At 40.7% G+C, this 20163-nt stretch overlaps 1 protein-coding gene and 1 pseudogene across 3 annotated transcripts; one reads left to right on the top strand and one right to left on the bottom strand.

Moving 5' to 3' along the window:
* Nucleotides 1–139: 139 nt before the first annotated feature.
* Nucleotides 140–2099, top strand: Scgb2b6 (secretoglobin, family 2B, member 6). Of its 3 annotated transcripts, none has more exons than NM_001378690.1 (3): nt 140–216; nt 684–775; nt 1849–2099. In NM_001378690.1, the coding sequence occupies exons 1-3, from the start codon at nt 156–158 to the stop codon at nt 1942–1944; spliced, it is 249 nt and encodes an 82-aa protein (NP_001365619.1). In that variant the 5' UTR covers nt 140–155; the 3' UTR covers nt 1945–2099. The 3 variants fall into 3 exon arrangements, with proteins under 3 accessions (NP_001365619.1, XP_006540550.1, XP_003084726.1); XM_006540487.1 differs by having other exon boundaries at nt 156–222; nt 687–775; nt 1849–1944; XM_003084678.1 differs by having other exon boundaries at nt 156–222; nt 687–865; nt 1849–1944.
* Nucleotides 15874–16402, bottom strand: Rpl23a-ps8 (ribosomal protein L23A, pseudogene 8; annotated as a pseudogene).

Raw genomic sequence — 20163 nt, 5'->3', positions numbered from 1 at the left:
AAGATGAAAGGAGATCCACAGGTGCTAGGCTGTAGCCCAAAAGGTGTTTGAAATTCCTGGAGGCATGTATGCAGATGGGTGTGGCTGGGCTCAGAGCTATAATGGTTTATAGAGAATAGGATCTGCTGTGAGAGGAGCATTTAGCACTCTTCACCATGAAGGGGACACTTCTTCTGCTGACCTTGCTGGTGACTGGAGAACTGACCTTCCATACAAGTGAGAGTGGTACCCTTGTTCACCCCATCTCAGTCCCATGGAGATATCTAACTGGGGCCCTGAGACAGACCTAGGTATCCTTAGGAGGACACAGGCAAGGAGCTGCAGAAGACAATTGATGCTTTCTGCTCTGAGTTAAAATTGTTGGGTTTGTGGGACGTGGAGACAGAGGTGTGCTTGTGATGACACTCATGACGAAGGGAACTTTTGTGCACAGTTGAAGCTGAGGCAAGTGTTGGGCTTATGTGAAGTTCAGATGTCAAGGTCTGTCCAGTCATGGATGTTTTTCTGCTAGTTCCGTATATCTCATGTAAACCATGTTGTTACTGTGAGGCTGAAGCCTTTGGGAGGGTTTGACTATGAGAAAAGTCAGTTAAGGCATTTGTAGATGCTACAAGGAACACCGAGTCTTGCTTTGACCATCCATTTGTTTTTTAACCGTATTTTTCTCTCTGTGTTTGCATCAGAAGCACGTGTTCCTTTTTTCAAAGGCTATGCAAGTGTTCTCTCTGGGAAAAGATTGTATCAAGAACTCCAGACATTCAATGCTACTGCAGAGGTAAAGGTGGCCTTAGAAAAAATCCAGGGCTGCTACAGAGAGGAAAGATTAAGAAACATATTTCTGGAACCCATATTAAGGCAATTTTCTGCCTACCTCCACTCACCCATGCAACAGATGCTGTAAGGCTGTGTACCAGTGATAAATGCAACCATTACTGCATGTCATGTCACCTGCAAATGAGAACTGAATCCCTTGCCCACCCTAGTATATGTAAAGCAGCATGCCAGGTACACAGCCAGCCTGTTCCTTGTACCATCCTGCAGTTCACTCCCACATGATGGGTAAACATGGGATTCTCACCAATAGTAGGAACAGGGGAGTCCTTGGGGTGGCATCTGCACAGGTTTGGTAGCCCCAGCTCTACTCTAAGATGCTTGAAATTTCTCTCCAGTGTCTATTTTGGAACATCTCTGGGGTCTATTATTCCCCAGCCATCAATGAATCCCATTTCTGGGGGCATCATCTCTGCTATAACAAAACCTCCCACCATGTCTAAAATGCCACTCCGACCCCAAAGAGTGCCTACAGTTGCTCACTACTGTTGTCTCTTGTCCTCTCTTGTTTCAAGCATAACTGGATGCAGAGATGTATATTTTGAACAGTGCAGCTCTCACCCTATTTCCCAAAGTATTTTACTTGAGTATCAGGTCTTGAAAAACCTCAGTGCTATCCAAAATGATTTTCCCCTCACAAGTCTACATGGAGGACATATTTTTAACATGACTACACAGCCAATGTGCCTGGAGAGAGGTACTCAGGTGTGGGAGACATCAACAAACACATACTCAGCTCTACTGTCCTGCTCTAGATCTAGCCCCTGTCATACTTTCCAGAACCTTTTCCCCTTCTTGCCTGCTGGCTATGGTGGTTTTCAGGCTTCCTCCTGAAGGGTGTGAGTGGTATCAAGTTCCCTTGAGGCAGAATTTGTTACTGGAGACACGAATCACTGCATGGAATTTTCTTTGATGAGCATGAGAAGCAGTTTCTTTGTGGGTGGTTGGGGAGCCCTGCTGAGGTCTTATACCTTGGCTGTAGCCAACACTGTCCCTCTCTGCATTTTTGTTTTCCAGGAAGCCATGGTTTCCAGCCAAGAATCCCAGTCAAACTATGAAGTTGACAATATAAGTTCCATTTTAGACTATATTTCCAGGCTATTAGGAGAATAGATGTTAATGTGTTTTGGGTACCCATCTTTGCAACATGTCTGATCCAAGTGCCATCTTGCTGACCTGTCCTCTTTCTTTCCTGAAGTTGGATTCCTGATACTGTTCCTTCTTCATTCAGTCTCTTAGACTGATTCTAATAAAAGCTTGCAACTCTGTTCTTTGACCTGTGTCTATGTGCTGAACAAGGTCTTCAGGGGATACAGGAGATACTAAGAGAAATGACTTGTATAGTCACTGAGAGCAGGGTGACTGATCCTGGTTAGACAGGTGATCATGAGAGAGCCTTTCTGATCTCATTTTTATTTAATTTTTGCTGCTGTGTAGCAATTTTTGCTGCTGTGTAGACCAGGCTGTCCTTGAACTCACAGAGATTCATGTGTCTCTTCCTCCCAAGTGCTGAGATTATACATGTGAGCCCCCATGCTCAGTTTACTGGAGCTCTGTGAGACTCAGGAGACTGGGATTTTCAGAGGGAAAATAGCATGTAAGTAGCCGCAGGATTCACCAGGTTGTCAGGATAGAAAAGAAGTGGAGAAACACTTCCCTCATGCTATGTCTCTGGGCTATATCACAAGATTATGAAATCCTTGTGTCCAATTAAAACAGGAGAGTAGAGCAGAGATCACATGGGTGTGCTTCTCAGATAATCTTGGTCTGATAGTGAAACTTATCATTTGGAACAACCTGGCCAATATAGCAGTTTCTAAGACAGTTAAGGTTACACTCTGAGACCCTACCTCTAAAACAAAACCAAGGGGCTGAAGAGATGGCTCAGCAGCTAAGAATGCTGGCTGCTCTTACAGAGGTCCTAAGTCCAATTCCCAACAACCACATGGAGCATAAAAACCATCTGTGACCCACTTCAGCTGTGTCTGAGGACAGCAACAGTTTACTCATGTTCATAACAAGAAAAAAAAATCTTTAAAAGAAATTCAGAACTTAATATATACAAAAAAATTTCAATAGGGAAAGAGACAGAAGTTTAGGCCCAACATGAAGAAAGAGTGAAGTGTTTGGAAGAAGGTTCAATGGGTAGAGTGCTTCAGTGCATTATTGAGAACCTGAGTTTGACTCCCAGAACCCATGTAAAGCCAGACTTGTTAGCATGTGCATAGAGTCCTAGTGCTCCTGTTGAGAGTTTGGTGGCTCAGGTAAATTCTCAAAAGTTTGTAGACCAGCTACCCTGGCATTCCACAATATCAGAAAGCCAGAGGTCTGTACTAAACAATGGCTCAGGATTGTCCTCTGATCTCTACATGCATGCTGTTGTATACACATACCTGCTCTCCCTTATACACTCAAACACAAAACAGCAATCCAACAAGTAAAAGGGAGAGAGGCCTGGAAATCCATGTAAATTAAAATGATGAACTCCATTTGTTAAAATGGACATACAACATATTAACACGACTCTTATTCTGTATATTAGTGGCAAAAATTGAAAAGATTCATTGAACAGAGAAAGTGCCTGTGAGCAGGCTGAGGGAATAAAAGTCATACAAACATGACACATTGGTCAGTGTGTAAGACTGACAAGCATGGAGCCATTGCTCTGTTCATCTGTTTCCTGACGTGACATAACAACACCTATGGCTTCCTAAGAAGGCTGACTGGTACTGTGAAAGGCCAAATGGCCTTCATAGCGAAAAGTTCTCACAGTCAAAGCAATGACTCTGAGAAAACAGAACATCTTCACCTCTTAAGACCCTAGACAGTATTTGTCCAAAATACCATCTCAGGGCAAAGCATGGTCCCAAATTTGAAACCTGTTGAGATTATTCAAACCAGTAAATCCAAGAACAGTTTCCTGTGCCCAAGGAGTCCCCAAGAAAAGGGTGATGCCTCTTCCTCATGTTTTTTTTTCTCCCACTCAACAATGGTCTGTCTGACATAGCTTTGTATGTCATTTCCTATGTGCCTTCTCGTGATATATGTAGGTAGTATGTTCCTTCATTGTTGACTTCCTTGTTCCATCATATCTAGAAGGTAAAGACTCACATGTAAATATGAGACATGCATCAATGATGATTATTTTATTCACAAGTTCTTCTGAAAGGGGAAAACAAATCAATGAACACCCTGATAATCAGTTAGGAAAAGAGTGAAATAAGGGGTCACATTAGAAACAGTGAAGGTATTTATTATCATGCCTACAGTGATTTCTTGGTTTTATACATTAAATAACATCTACCATATGGGTCAGTGGTGAAGCAGGCCTTTAATTGAAGCAGCTTTGTGGCATAAACAGAAATATCTCTGAGTTGCAGTCTAGCCTGGTCAACAGAGAGACTTCCATGACAGCCAGGGCTACACATAGTCACCCAGAATCACACTACAAAACCAACAACAACAACAACATCAACTACAACAAGTCTCTCACATTTTATAATTTATGCACAGTACAGGGCACAGAAATTCTGCTTACCCAAAGCTTAATAAAAGAAATGGTCCAGTACAAAAGAAATTATTTTTAAAACCATCACAAGAATCTGATTTCTTCTATATGTTATAAATCCAGAGTTTGGCCAATGCCCATTCCTTGTCTTTGAAGAGATTCTTACTTTGACCAGAGCATACCATCATGAACAGTAATGACTGACTTTGAGTTCCAGGTTAACGGATTATCATCTCTTCTTTCTCCACTTTCTGCTCTGTGTAGCCAGAAACATTTGAATATTTCCCTACAAAGACATAACCAGAGAAGGCTGGAGACTGCCTGTGCGCCCTCATCTCTCACAGCACAGTACTAAGAGCCTTCTGTTGCAGTAAATCTTCATCCCAAATATGCCTAGGCAATGAAAACATAACACAATTAATATGAATACATGTTGTGTTCCTAGATTGGGCAGATCTACTACTACACTACCATCTTCAACATCAAGTGACCCTATATAACTTGCGGTTTCTCCAGGCCATTTGCTTCTGCTCCTCTTCTTCTTCTTCCTCCTCCTCCTCTGTACCTTCTTCCTATTCCTTTTTATCCTTCCTTCTCTTCCCCACACCTGCTCCACCTTCCCTTTATCTTCCCAATCATCAGCTCTCCTTTATTTTACAAATTAAGATGGGAAGCAGATATACAGGTAATCATCTAAGTGCTGACTCTGTCCTTCTTCCTAACCCCTCACAGGAGAAAAGAATTAACATCAAATTTAATTAGCCTCAGGGATAACCATAACAGCCTTCTTGGGTTTGCTGCCCTCAATTTTTACTAATTAAACATCATGTTTGGCTATATTTGTGGCAACTTGTAATGTGCTTATTCTACACCTGATATCCTTGAAGGATTATACATGAAGTCCTACATGTTAGGCTTCGAATACTATGCGACATGACACATACCACTTCCCAGGAGTGTGCAAGCTTCAGTCCCATGGACTAGTAGTGATAGACCTCTTGAAAGGGATTTATGCAGATTACAAGTACAACATGGCTAATGACCCTTCTCACATATCTGTCCCCCATAGCTTATATCTCCATGTTTATGTCAACGTATGGGTGATGGCTATATCACAAAGGCCACTATGGCAGTCATTTCTGCTGCCAGGCATTAAGCTGTCTCTATAGCTCACACACTCCATGAACTTCAAGGTCTTACTCCAAAGTAAATCTTCTCCTATCGAAGGAGAAAGAGCCAGTAGCTCAAGGTCTCCTTCAGTGTGAGCTCTTTAATATATGAAGAGGATGACTTTTCTTGATGGTTTGTATATGCTTGGCCCAGGGAGTGGCACTATTCATAGGTATGGTTCTGTTGGAGTAGGTGTGGTCTTGTTGGAGTAGGTGTGTCACTGTGGGTATGGGCTTTAAGAATGTCATCCTAGCTGCCTTGAAGCAAGTATTGTGCTAGGAGACTTTAGATGAAGGTTTAGAACTCTCAGCAACTCCTGTACCATGTCTGCCTGAATGCTGCCATGTTCCTACTTTGATGATAATGGACTGAACTTCTGAACCTGTAAGTCAGCCCCAATTCAGTGCTGTCTTTATCAGAGTTACCTTGGTCATGATGTCTGTTCACAGTTGTAAGACCCTATCTAAGACACTTTTAAAACAGAGACGTGGGTGGGATGTGGAGATGGAGCAAAGACTGAGGACCAACCAATAATGGGTCAAATTTGAAATCAATCCCATGGGCAAGTATCAGTCACTCGCACTATTAATGATATTCTAATCTGCTTGCAGACACAAGTCTAGTACAGCTGCCCTCTGATGACCCACGCTACCATCTTGCCAGCAAAATGCATGCAGGCCACTCAGATCCTTCTGCAGTACAGCTTTAATACATCTGGAGAGATAGATGATCAGCTTCAGGAGAGTAACCCAGAGAGCAGAAAACCCTTCACTTTTATAGGCTGTGAAAAAACGGTTGGAGACGTGCATCACTGTGATTGGCTGCCCACTATCAGTCAGTTAACACCACGAGAGAGGCAGGGCTCAGGTAATGGAACGATACCCTGACGCCTGCACACATTTTACTAAGAGCAACGGATGTCAGCGCCATCTTGTAATGGCGACTGTGAGGGCGGCTCCTCACTCTGAGAAGCTCCAAATAGCATCTGACTCAGACAGATGCAGACACCCACAGCAGAAGAGTAGATCCTGCTTGGGTACTCCTATAGAAGAGGGGGAGAGGATGCTGGAAAGGTACAGAATTGTAATCTCATTAAGTTAGCACAGATGAGAAAATAAATACTTTTTCTAAATTGCCAAATATAATGGACTGGACATTATAGGTATGTCATACCTTATGATTTTCATAATTGTCATAATGTTATTCAATATATATATATATATATATATATATATATATATATATATATATATATATATATATATACATATATATATATGAGAAAGGAGCCATTTATTGAATAAAAAAGGGGAATTTTTGAGGTTTTGTCTTGCTTTCTGTTGTAATGCTAAAGGTAGACTCCCCACCCACCCAAGAATTGGTTTCTGCATGTAGACCTGTGATTCTCTCCCCAAGTTATTTCTGATTGGTAAATAAAGATGCCAACAGCCAATAACTGAGCATAAGAGACATAGACGTGGTTTAGGTTTCATTGGATTTGGATTGGAAAAGGACCTATGGGAGAAGAAGATGGTGCAAGGGAAGGAGCTGCCACATCAAAGTTTTGGGTTTGGTTTCAATTTTTCCCCAATGTATGAGTAGGAAACTCAAACTCAGTGTTCTGTTAGAGTCCAATAGAGAACATCTTTGCTGACTGACTAACTTAAAACCAACTAAGAAAAAAAATTCATTTTGTTTTGTAGTACTGCTTGCCCCTCATATTTTTGAAAATTAATGTGAAAAAAAAGCAATCTGAAAAGAAGTCCAGAAGACATCCTTGTGGAGAGCTCTTAGGACCACTTCTAGAAACTTGGCAGTAATTTTACATTGGACGAGTTCAGAAAATTAGTTTCAGATATGTTGATCATCCTAACATGCCCCTAGAAAGAGTGATCTTGGGACTTTTGTTTATTACCTTACTATCTCCTTAACCTAGAACTTATCTTATTACGTGCATATCATTAAAATGGTATAAAAACAGACTGGGAAAATGTAAACTTACTTCAGCATCAGAATTGGCTGCAGTCATGTTATAATGTTGTCTAATTGTCTTTTGTTCATTTTTGATCATCATTCGCTCCCTGGAGAACCCATTGACTATCTGAGGTGGCTTGGTCACATACTTAGACAGAATATAATTCCAAGACACCATGTTCCTCTTTGCTAAGCAATGTCTCAAAACAACTGTTCTGTGGGGACTTGGTCTGCATCTTTTTTTAGTTTCCCATTTTCTTTATTGAGACAGGGTTTTTTTCTTTTTTTTTTTTTTCTGTAGCTCAGGCTGTCTTGGAACTCACCACAGATACCTTGATGGCCTCAAACTCACAGAGATATGCCTTCCTCTCCATAATGGTACTGGGACTAAGGGTGTGTACCAGCACTACCTGCCAGAAGCTTTTTTATATCAAGGTCATAATAACATTGTATGTAGTACATTGATGCCGGCATATTCAGTTGAGGTCTGTAGCTTTAGTTGACATTTTGTTTCTATGTTTGTTTGCCTGATGTTTTTTCATTATTGATTTTCAAAAGATTTTTTTAAATATATGTTTGTCTAGGTGGTGGTGGTACAAGCGTTTATACCCTGCACTTGAGAGGCAGAGGCAGGCAGATATTTGATGTTGAGGTCACCCTGGTCTACAGAGTGAATTGCAGGACACACCTCCTTTGCGGCAGCAGGAAGGGTCTCTTCCAACAAGAGTCCAGCAACTGTGCTGATGCCTCCTTTTGTAGACATATTCACCAGTCTGGAAGTGGTAAGGGGTCTGGGCATTCCTGGAACATTTAAGGTAGACAATTTAGACCAAATCTCATGTTTTATTGACTGAAGGGTTTGGAGCCTCAAGAAGATGTTCCTATCAGTGAGTTGGAATAACTCCAGGGAGGGCCCAGTAAACACCAAGGGAATTGAGGTGCCATAAGGATCTCAAAAGAGAACAGGTTAAAATGGTAGGGGTCTTAAGGGCTCAGAACTTGGCCAGGGGAAAAGGAACCTCCCAGTCAGTGCCAGTCTCCAAGGACAATTTAATCAACACACAGATAGTTCACCCCTGCCAGGGGAAGAGAAAGTCCAAGTCCAAGAATACAGAGCAAGACAATCAACTCAATTTTCCCCTTCTTTGACTGCAGAAAAGAGGTTATAGGGTTTCAAATACTGGGTCAGCTAAGGCTGATACTGTGTCTGGCAATTCCAGAAAAAGTAGAGTCCTTTAGACTCACTAGGATTAGTAACCAGCATATTTTTCCACTGAGCAAACTTTATAATTTTGATATTTTCTTTCCCATGGTCTTTCACTTTTCAAGTTTCACATTTCCTTTACTATGGTCTTTCACTCTCTTATTACATGTCTTATCTTCCCTATGAACATACATGTACTGTCCAGAGTTCTTGTAGTTGTACCCTGAAGGAAGAGCAGATGTGATATGGGACAGAAGAAGATGGGCATGCACAGAGCCTGTCTTTGGTGATTTTGGAATTAAAGTGGTTGACTGTGTTGTAATACGGTGTCTTTGCGGTTTTCATGGAAAAGCAAAGGGGGGGGGGGGCTAAGTCATTTTGGACCTTCAAACCTCATTTGAAGTAGAAACTTCAGGGTTCTTTGGCAAGTCAATTACTTTGGATGGTGTTATTCTTGGGCATACACCTGAAGGAAAATTGTGCTGAAACGAGCATAGATGATAGGCTAAGGCAGACTCATGAAGGAACTTTTCAATGAAGCAGACACAGATGAAAGGATGTTCTAATAAAGAAAGAATGTGAAAGGACAGGTGACCAAGGATCCTTTGTTGACTATATACATGTATTGTTCTGCCTTATATAATGTAGTTGAGCTCCATTTGTTGGGTACCCCTAGAAAGAAATACCAAAAAACTTCTGGTGGTGTGCTGGGCATTTATTTACCAATAAAAGCCAACTAGGGACAGGTTCCCTCAGTTTCTTATATGTGGATGGACATGCAGATTCTTGTGAAGTTTTTGGGACCAAAGGAGCATAATTCAAGCAGCATAGGCCATATCTAAAAAGTTGGTCCACCTTTCATTGTATATTTGAGTTCCATTTATTGGGACTCCACAGAGAGAAAGGCACCAAAAAAGTTCTGGTGTTGTACTGGTGCTTCTTACTGCTTCCTAAGACTCGGGACGATTTGCAGACTGATGACAGCCAAGTCAGTCAGATGCTGAGGCAAGACACCTGGCAAGGCAAGATGCATGGAGGACACATGAAGTTTGGAGGGAGCATAAATAGGGCCCAATAGACTGTGGAAAGAGATTGGCTTGCTTGCATAGCTATACACTTCTTGGTCTTTGCTGACCTTCACTTTGATGTGAGAGGCACAGATGTGAACTCCTGCTTTTCCTCTTGGTGCTGGACTCACTAGATGGATGACTCATGCAGATTTGGCCAAGTCCTGACCATTCCTTCTATGTAGTGCCTCCACTTCTGGTAAACCAAACTTCTGAACTGGACTTCTGGTATAACCTTGAAGCATTTGTGAGTGGATTAAGCTGCTCCTGGGAATGGGAATGGTGATTTCCTGACAAAACCTTTCGGATTTGCTCCAAAGAATCTTTTTTTAAACAGGTCTATTTGCCCTTTATCCTTTCATTTCTACTACTTCTGGTTGAGATGGGTAGTAAAGAGGTTAAAGCATTTAAGAACCATCATTAAAAGGAGGCATTGGCAGGACAGTGGTGGCACACACCTTTAATTCCAGCCTCTGAGATCTGGCATGTGCCAGCAATGTCCTTGCAAGGAGACCAAGAGAGGCCTTTAAATGAAGATATGAATGTGAAGCTTGGACTGACTTGGAGACCCCAAGATATTGGCAGTACCAGAGCAGTGGTAAACCTGTTGAGGAGAGCTGTTAATTGGGAGTGGACCCAGCCCAAGAAAAAGAAGTGTGTTGCAGTCAACAAAGTTGAAAGAAATTGGACATCTGAAGAGTGCTTTGACATCACACATCAGAATGCAGTGTTTGGAGATTTCTCAGCTGGTTTTCTGTTTGGTTTTGGTCCAGTATTTCCTTACTATGCTCCTTTTGGGATGGTAAGATTTATCCTGTGACATATTTGTGGGAAGTATGTGATTTACTATTTATCTTTATTTTACTGGAATTACTGTTAAGAGATTTCATGAAACTCATAAGAGACTTTGAACTTGTAAGCATGTTGGAGACTATCACAGACTACAGGGTAAAGCTGTCTTTTTCCTTCCTTGTGTGTTCTTCATTCCATCCTTATCCAACTCTTTCCTTATAACCTTTCAAATTCCTAACAGTAGATATAAGAGAGAGAGAGAGAGAGAGAGAGAGAGAGAGAGAGAGAGAGAGAGAGAGAGATCCACAAATTGATTCAGAGGTTTCAAAGTTGGTCATTTTATCATTTCAATACTGTCTGCTGATTAAGGGTTGACTCCTTTGGGACGAGTTTGATCTACATCATCAGCATATAAAATGTTATTCTTTTTTCTTCTTTGAGGATGACTACTTAACAATATATGACCAACAACAGCCAGCAACTAACAAGCAAACGCCGAACTCTTGTGGTCCTAGTGTTTATATACCTCTGAAGAGTCCCCAGAATTCCAAATATCACATATTCACAGAAAATATTTACAGCTGGTAAAATCATGCCCTTGCTAGAGCACAAGGTAAGTCACAGTGAGTAACACTTAACAGTCAGCAAAGAGCAACACCCTCCTTAAGTACCTAACTAGGGTAAAAAATTAATTAAATTTATAAACCCTAATCCAAATCCATTTGGAAGTTAAGACTCAATACAATACAGGAGAAGGAAAGAGGATAACATCACAGATAACCAGGAACTAGCCTGCCACCTTCATATGCTTAAAGGCCATCTTATAGTAAAGACAAACTAAATTCATTCATGTTAATGATTATTCAAAGCTCTGTATCTTAAGAATTGAACTAAGTCCTACCTTTAACCTTAACTACATGTGGCTCCATATTTCCTGTTCTAGGACTGACTATCATGTCTATTATTCAAACGTTTTTTGAAAACATCTTGCAACACTATCTTTGTTTCAGAAAGTTTATATTGTCCCTTATGCTACGACTTCTGACTATGAACACCCTGTTACTCACAGCTTGCAGCCATATTTTTGATTCAAGATATCATTAGGACTAATTTCTTTTCCCTAACTATTTTACGTGCCAAATCCCTTATCTCCAAATTCTCTACCCATGGGCTGTATAGGTCTTGTCTTCTTCATGTCCATTGTTGACATATCAAACCCCAACTTAGGGAGAGGCAGAATGTATACATAAATAAATAGCTCAGTTTAATTAACTGCATACTTTAATTAATATGACCATGATGATTTGGGTGGGTGTTTTTTCCCTCCCATCTTTTAGATTAACAATATCAACAATATCAATATTAGAAAGATCATAAAGACACTCTTTTAAACCCAATGTCACACTAGATTGGAAAATCTAAAAAATAGATTTTATGTATAAAACCTACAAAGGCTAACCCAAGGCAAGATATGTAATTATGACTACAATGTCACTTATAACTTCAATGTAACTTATAACTACAATGCAACTTATGACTACAGTGTATCTTAAAACTACAATGTAACTTATAACAGAAATGAGATTGAAGCAGTAGTGAAAAGTATCCTGGGTAAGATTAGCTGGGTTCACTGCTGATTTCTACTAAGCCTTTAAAGAACTAAGAATAATGAATCTCAAGATATTCTACAAAGTATATTAGCAGAACTCAATTAGTGAAACCAATATTATTCTGATACCAAGTTAAAGACACAACATAAAATAAAAATTATAGGCTACTCAATGATGAAAATAGACACAATATTCTCAGTAAAGTTGTGTTGTACTCAATTAAAGAACACATCATTCCAGAGGTGGCTCAATGTACATATATGCTTAAGTGTTGTCACAGACTCAAAGGAAGAAATCACAGGAGCATTTATTTAACAAGTGCAGGCTTTTGTTAAAATCCTGTCTACCAAGTCTTTGTGTCTTTTATAGAGGCTAGCTAAAATATATATTTCATTTAGAGCCAGCTTCTACTCACTGTTGCCAAACATGGAGGGCAAAGAAGAGGTGGAAGCCAGCCTGGTAGAGCATCCCCCTACCTGAGCACAATTTTTATCTTTGTGATTAAGGAGATGCCAAACAGGTAACTGGGGCACACCTACCTTAGCTTCCCACAAATGGAGATCACAGGTGGAAAGCAGCATGTCTTCACATCATTTCTTTCGACTTTACTGGTCATGTATTTGCTCTGTGTAAGCCTGTACCTGCAATTTACCATTTAACCACTGTGTTTGTCATTTGCAGAGACTTTGTACTAGGTATGGCACCCTTTCTCTATAAGTGTGACACAAGCAAAAAGCAGGGCCTTCATATGCTCTGCCCTCATTGCCTAAAACACTTTGTCTCCACCTGCCTGGGTAATTTGGCTCCTAAATACCCAGTCTGCATTAAAAACCAACATGTCAGATGAAAAGGCCACCTATGCATTAACAAGTATGAGGCACACACCAATACCCACGTTGATTATTTGACCCCATTGTGGCAGGCCTGGTCAGTGATCATATCATGGATGCTTGAGAAGCAGAGTGGAGTCTCTGCTCTCTGTCTTCCACAATCCCCAGGTATTCTTCTGCTGTGTACCCTGAGATCACACATCACAAGTCCCTGGCGACCTAAGCTTGCCCTGTCCTTGACTTTCAACATTTCAGATCATGAAGCAAATTAACCTCTTTCCCAAATACATTACCTTATCTTGGGTCTTTTTACTGGAGGGAGATCAATTACCAGAAGTAACATCTACAGATCCTCTGGAATTCTTCTGTAAGTTGTAAGAACACAGTCTTTCATTCATGTTCATTTATTTTTTTTCAAAATTTTATTATATATTTTCATCATTTAGATTTCCAATGCTATCCCAAAAGTCCCCCATACCTGCCTGCCCACTCCCCTACCCGCCCATTCCTACTTCTTGGTCCTGGTATTCCCCTCTACTGAGGCATATAAAGTTTGCAAGACAAAGGGGTCTCGCTTCCCAATAATGGCCAACTAGGCCATCTGCGGATACATATGCAACTAGAGACAGTAGATCAGGAGGTACTGGTTAGTTCATATTGTTGTTCCACATATAGGGTTGCAGACTCCTTCATCTCCTTGGGTATTTTCTGTAGCTCCACCATTAGGGGCTCTGTATTCCATCTACTAGCTGACTGTGAGCATCCACTTCTGTGTTTTCCAGGCACCTGCATAGCCTCACAAGAGACAACTATATCAGGGTCCTTTCAGAAAAAACTAGCTGGCATATGCAATGGAGTCAGATTTTGGAGGCTGATTATGGGATGGATCCCCAGGTGTGGCAGTCTCTAGATGGCGCATCCTTTCATCTCAGCTCCAACATTTGTCTCTGTAACTCTTACATTGGGTGTTTGGTTCCCATTTATATGAAGGGGCAAAGTATCCAAACTTTGCTCTTCGTTCTTCTTGAGTTTCATGTGTTTTGCAACTTGTATTTTATATCTTGGGTATTCTAATTTCTGGGCTAATAGTCACTTATCAGTGAGTACATATCATGTGAGTTCTTTTGTGATTCGGTCACCTTACTCAGGATGATACCCTCCAGGTCCATCCATTTGCCTAGGAATTTCATAAATTCATTCTTTTTAATAGCTGAGTAGTTCTCAACTGTGTAAATGTAACACGTTTTCTGTATCCATGCCTCTGTTGAGGGACATCTGGGTTCTTTCCAGCTTCTGGCTATTATAAATAAGGCTGCTATGAACATAGTGAAGCATGTGTCCTTCTTACCATTTGGAACATCTTCTGGATATATGCCCAGCAGAGGTATTGTGGGATTCTATGGTAGTTCTATGTCCAATTTTCTGAGGAACAGCCTAACTGATTTGCAGAGTGGTTGTACAAGCTTGCAATCCAACCAATATTGAAGGAGCCTTTCTCTTTCTCCACATCCTCACCAGCATCTGCTGTCACCTGAATTTTTGATCTTAGCAGTGCTGACTGGTGTGAGGTGGAATCTCAGGATTGTTTTGATTTGCATTTCCCTGATGATTGAGCATGCTCAACATTTTTTCAGGGGCTTCTTAGCCATTCAGTATTCCTCAGGTTATAATTCTTTGTTTAGCCTTGAGCCCCATTTTTAATGGGGTTATTGGTATAGGTTTCTATCCACATCCTCTCTTCTAACCCAATGGCCTATATGACTGTTTCTAGGGCAGTACCAAAGTGTTCTTATCATTATGGATCTGTGGCATAATTTGAGATCAGCAATAGTGATACCTCCAGACATATCACTAGCTCTCACAACTTCATTGCCATATGTTTCCATTTGAATTTTTAGAGTGTCTTTTTAAATTTCTGTAATGAATAATACAGGCATTATGGTGACAATTGCACTTTCACAATATTTACACTTTCAGTCCCTGAGCATGGGAAGTCTTTTCATCTTCTGTCTTTCTACATTTTGCTCTGTTTTAAAGCTTGTATTGCAAGCTTGTATTCCATTTCCTTGATTTGGTTTATTCCAAGGCATTGTGATATATTTGGGGTGATTTCGAATATGATAAGTTTTCTGTTTCTTTTTCACCTATGCCTTTCATGGGTATATAAAAATGTTACCTACATTTGTATGTTTATTTTATATTCTGCACATCTGGAAGTGCCACTTTTGAAAGTGTTTATTTCTATGTGTTTCTGTTGGGGTCCAGGTGTTGCCTCACAAACCACATGCACATGGATCTCAGTCAGACAAGGATAGTTTATTGAGCTCTATTGGTTGATCAAGGATGCAGACCAGAATCAGGAGCTAGCTCTGACCATGAGGCAGGATTCTCCATAGCTTTTGAGCCTTGCAATCCATAAAAATCTGTGCCAACTCTCTCCACCATTCAGGATCAAGAGATAGGCCACTTCCTTAAGAACATGTCTTTGTTGTACATTTACTCTGCTCTCATTGCTTGGGGCTGTTGAAATGTGAAAGACGGCTTGCCTTACCTAACATATATTTCTTAACTTCTAATCAGGATGTCTATACCTATACACATGTCTCTTTCTGCCTAATAGTAGGATGTCAATCCCCAGGGAGGTCTTAGGAACTTTATTTGACCCAAAGCCAAAATGGAAGTCTTATTCCAAATACCTTATTATATTGGTGTAGCTATTTCTCTTATGGTGGGTTTAATTCCAGGGGCATAAGACTATTTTAAAACAATATATATATCATGTGCTAGGTTAACCTGTCCCAGTGTCCCTATGGAGCCCACATTGAAAGAACTCAATTGCTTAAGATAGCATTGACATCTGACATTTCTAGTATTTTTCCCTTCTTTTTTTATGGTGAAAAAAGTGTATATTTAGAATTAGCCATCTAGACTCAGTTTAGATGACCCTAATCTTGTTGGCAACATCTACAGCATCATAATCAGGAACTAAGTGAACATATGCCTTCTTCTCTATGTCAGGCCTTGTCAGGGTATGGACTTTGGTCACATCAATATCATAGAGTTTCTCCACGGTCTCTTTGATCTGGTACTTGTTGGTTTTGATATCCACAATGAACAAAAGCATGCTGTTATCCTTTATTTTCTTCATGGTTGACTCCGTGGTCAGCAGCAATTTGATAACAGTATAGTGGTCAAGCTTGTTTCTCCTGGGCTCACTATTTTGAGGATATTTTGGCTCTCTCTGGAGCCACAGGGATTTGGGCTGTCAGAAGGTGGGTGATGTTCTGATCTTCTTTTTGTGGCTGTGGATGCATTTCAGCACTGCCTTCTTAGCTTTCATGGAGTTTGCTTTGGCTTCATCGTTGGGAAGGGCCATGGCTTCCTTCTTCGCTTTTGGTGTCATCTTCGTGAAAAGGCTATTTCTTCCTTCTAAAATACATTTACAGTACATTTTATTTATTTCTTGATTCTATGGAGTTTAATATGTCTGTGGATTAATTGTGGATGTCAAGGCCAGCAAGCAGCAGATCAAAGAGGCCCTGGAGAAACTCTATGACATTGATGTGTCCAAAGGCCATACACTGAGAAGGCCTGACAGAGAGAAGAATATGTATGTTTGCTTAGCTCCTGATTATGATGAGATTATGATTATGATTACTATGATAAAATGGCATTGAAATCTCATATTTCCATTTATTTTCTAATTTTTTTTCTTTTTGGAAGACATGTAGCCTTGTTTTCTCTCCTCTGATCAGCAGGACTTTGCCTGCTTCATTGCCCTGCAAGGTCTTTAGTATCTTTGGAATTAAGCAGCATCTCTAAGAAAGCAGAGAGGCATTGAGAGAACTTAGGTGGCAAAACAAGCCTGCACATTAGCATGCTGTTTAGTTAGGTTTTGTGTAGTCTCCCACAAGTCTGAAGCCAGCTGAGCCAGAACTTGACCTTGCTGCCACTAAGGAGATTATCTAGGGTGGAGCCTTCCTCCATAGATCACTCTATTGTTCAACCACTGTTGCTGTTCCTCTTCAAGATACTGCTACCAGCTGAGAGGCCCAGGGATCTATTCCAGAGACTATTCCCTATCCTGCACGTCATCACCTGCAGCTGGTTCCAGGCTCCAAAGATGAATTGGTGGGAATGGACTTTCCTTCCTCTTTTACAAAGCATGTCCGGCCCTTCTGGTCAGACCCAGCACCCAGTCACCTTGGTCGCAGAGTTGGCAGACAACCCCAAGGTCCCCAGAGCACTCTCCACTGGATCTTAGGACCTCTGGTGAGTGGAATAGAACTTCTGCCAGGAGGAAGGTTCGAATGCCAGATATCTGGACACCTTCCCTACAAGAGGAGACCTAGCCTGCAGAGAGTGCTCTGACCACTGAAACTCAGGAGAGAGCTAGTCACCCATGTCTGCTGATAGAGGCTAAAAGAATCATGAGAGAAACAAGCTCTAACCAGAGACAACTATAAGAAATCACTCCAGAGAATACCATATGGCAAAAGGCAAACCTAAGAATCTTACTAACAGAAACCAAGACCACTCACCATCATCAGAATTCAGCACTCCCAACTCAACCAGTCCTGGGCACCCCAACACACCCAAAAACCTAGACACGGATTTAAAATCAGAACTCATGATGATGGTAGAGGACATCAAGAACAACTTTCATAAGTCACTTAAAGAAATACAGGAGAACACTGCTAAAGAGTTACAAGTCCTTAAAGAAAACAGGAAAACACATCCAAACAGGTAATGGAAATGAACAAAAACATACTAGACCTCAAAAGCGAAGTAGACACAATAAAGAAAACCCAAAATGAGGCAACGGTATAGACAGAAACCCTAGGAAAGAAATCTGAAACCATAGATGCAAGCATCAGCAACAGAATACAAGAGATGGAAGAGAGAATCTCAGGTGCAGAAGACTCCATAGAGAGCATCAGAACTCCTAAAGCTCATAAACAGTTTCGTTGAAGTGGCTGGATATAAAATTAACTCAAACAAGTCAATGGTCTTTCTCTACACAGAGGATAAACGGGCTGAGAAAGAAATTAGGGATACAACACCCATGTCAATAGTCACAAATAATATAAAATACCTTGGCATGACTCTAACAAAGGAAGTGAAAGATCTGTATGATAAGAACTTCAAGTCTCTGAAGAAAGAAATTAAAGAAGATCTCAGAAGATGGAAAGATCTGCTGTGCTCATGGATTGGCAGGATCAACATTATAAAAATGGCTATCTTGCCAAAAGCAATCTACAGATTCAATGCAATCCCCATCAAAATCCAACTCAATTCTTCAACGAATTAGAAAGAGCAATCTGCAAATTTATCCAGAATAACAAAAAAATTTGGATAGCAAAAACTCTTCTTAAGGATAAAAGAATCTCTGGTGGAATCACCATGCCTGACCTATAGCTGTACTACAGAGCAATTGTCATAAAAAACTGCAATGTACTGGTATAGCGACAGACAAGTAGAACAATGGAATAGAATTGAAGATCCAGAAATGAACCCACACACCTCTTGTCACTTGAACTTCGACAAGGAAGCTAAAACCATCCAGTGGAAAAAAGATAACATTTTTAACAAATGGTACTAGCACAACTGGTAGTTATCATATAGAAGAATGTGAATTAAACCATTCCTATCTCCTTGTATGAAGGTCAAATCTAAGTGGATCAAAAAACACCACATAAAACAAGAGCCACTGAAACTTATAGAGGAGAAAGTGGGGAAAAGCCTCGAAGATATGGGCAAAGGGGAAAGCTTCCTGAATAGAACAGCAATGGCTTGTGCTGTAAGATTGAGAATTGACAAATGGGACCTCATTAAACTGCAAAGCTTCTGGAAGGCAAAAGACACCGTCAATAGGACAAAAAGGGCACCAACAGATTGGGAAAGAATCTTTACCTATCCTAAATCAGATAGGGGACTAATATCCAATATATATATAAAGATCTCAAGAAGGTGGACTCCAGAAAAACAAATAACCCCATTAAAATATGGGGCTAAGAGATAAACAAAGAATTCTCACCTGAGGAATACCGAATGGCTGAGAAGCACCTGAAAAAATGCTCAGCATCCTTAATCATCAGAGAAATGCAAATCAAAACAACACTGAGATTCCATCTCACATCAGTCAGAATGGCCAAGATCAAAAATTCAGGTGACAGCAGATGCTGGCGAGGATGTGGAGAAAGAGGAACACTCCTACATTGTTGGTGGGATAGCAAGCTTGTACAACCACTCTGGAAATCAGTGTGCCAGTTTCTCAGACAATTGGACATAGTACTACCAGAGGATCCCACAATACTTCTCCTGGGCCTACATCCAGAAGATGTCCCATCCAGTAAGAAGGCCACATGCTCCAATATGTTCATAGCAGCCTTATTTATAATAGCCAGAAGCTGGAAAGAACCAGATGCCCCTCAACAGAGGAATGGATACAAAAAATGTGATACATTTACACAATTGAGTACTACTCAGCTATTGAAAAGAATGAATTTATGAAATTCCTAGGCAAATGGATGGACCTGGAGGGCATCATCCTGAGTGAGGTAACACAAACACAAAAGAACTCAAATGATATGTACTCACTGATAAGTGGATATTAGCCCAGAAACTAAGTATACCGGAGATATAAGAGACAATTTGTAAAACACATGAAACTGAAGAAGAACGAAGACCAAAGTGTGGACACTTTGCCCCTTCTTAGAATTGGAAACAATCACCTATGGTAGGAGTTACAGAGACAAAGTTTGGAGCTGAGACAAAAGAATGGACCATCTAGAGACTGCCATATCCAAGGATCCATCCCATAATTAGCCTCCAAACGATGACACCATTGCATAACCTAGCAAGGGTTTGATGAAAGGGCCCTGATATAGCTGTCTCTTGTGAGACTAGGACAGGGCCTAGAAAACACGTAAGTGGATGCTCACAGTAAGCTATTGGATGGATCAAAAGGTCCCCAATGGAGGAGCTAGAGAAAGTAACCAAGGAGCTAAAGAACTGCAACCCTGTAGGTGCAACAACATTATGAACTAAACAGTACCCTGGAGCTCTTGGCTCTAGCTGCATATGTATCAAAAGATGGCCTAGTAATCCATCACTGGAAAGAGAGGCCCATTGGACTTGCAAACTTTATATGCCTCAGTACAGGGGAACAGCAGGG

Source organism: Mus musculus, chromosome 7 (genome assembly GCF_000001635.26).
Source record: "Mus musculus strain C57BL/6J chromosome 7, GRCm38.p6 C57BL/6J".
In the NCBI taxonomy this organism is placed as follows: Eukaryota; Metazoa; Chordata; class Mammalia; order Rodentia; family Muridae; genus Mus; species Mus musculus.
The sequence above is the reverse complement of the archived record's forward strand: the minus strand, read 5'-3'. Positions and strand labels throughout refer to the sequence as shown.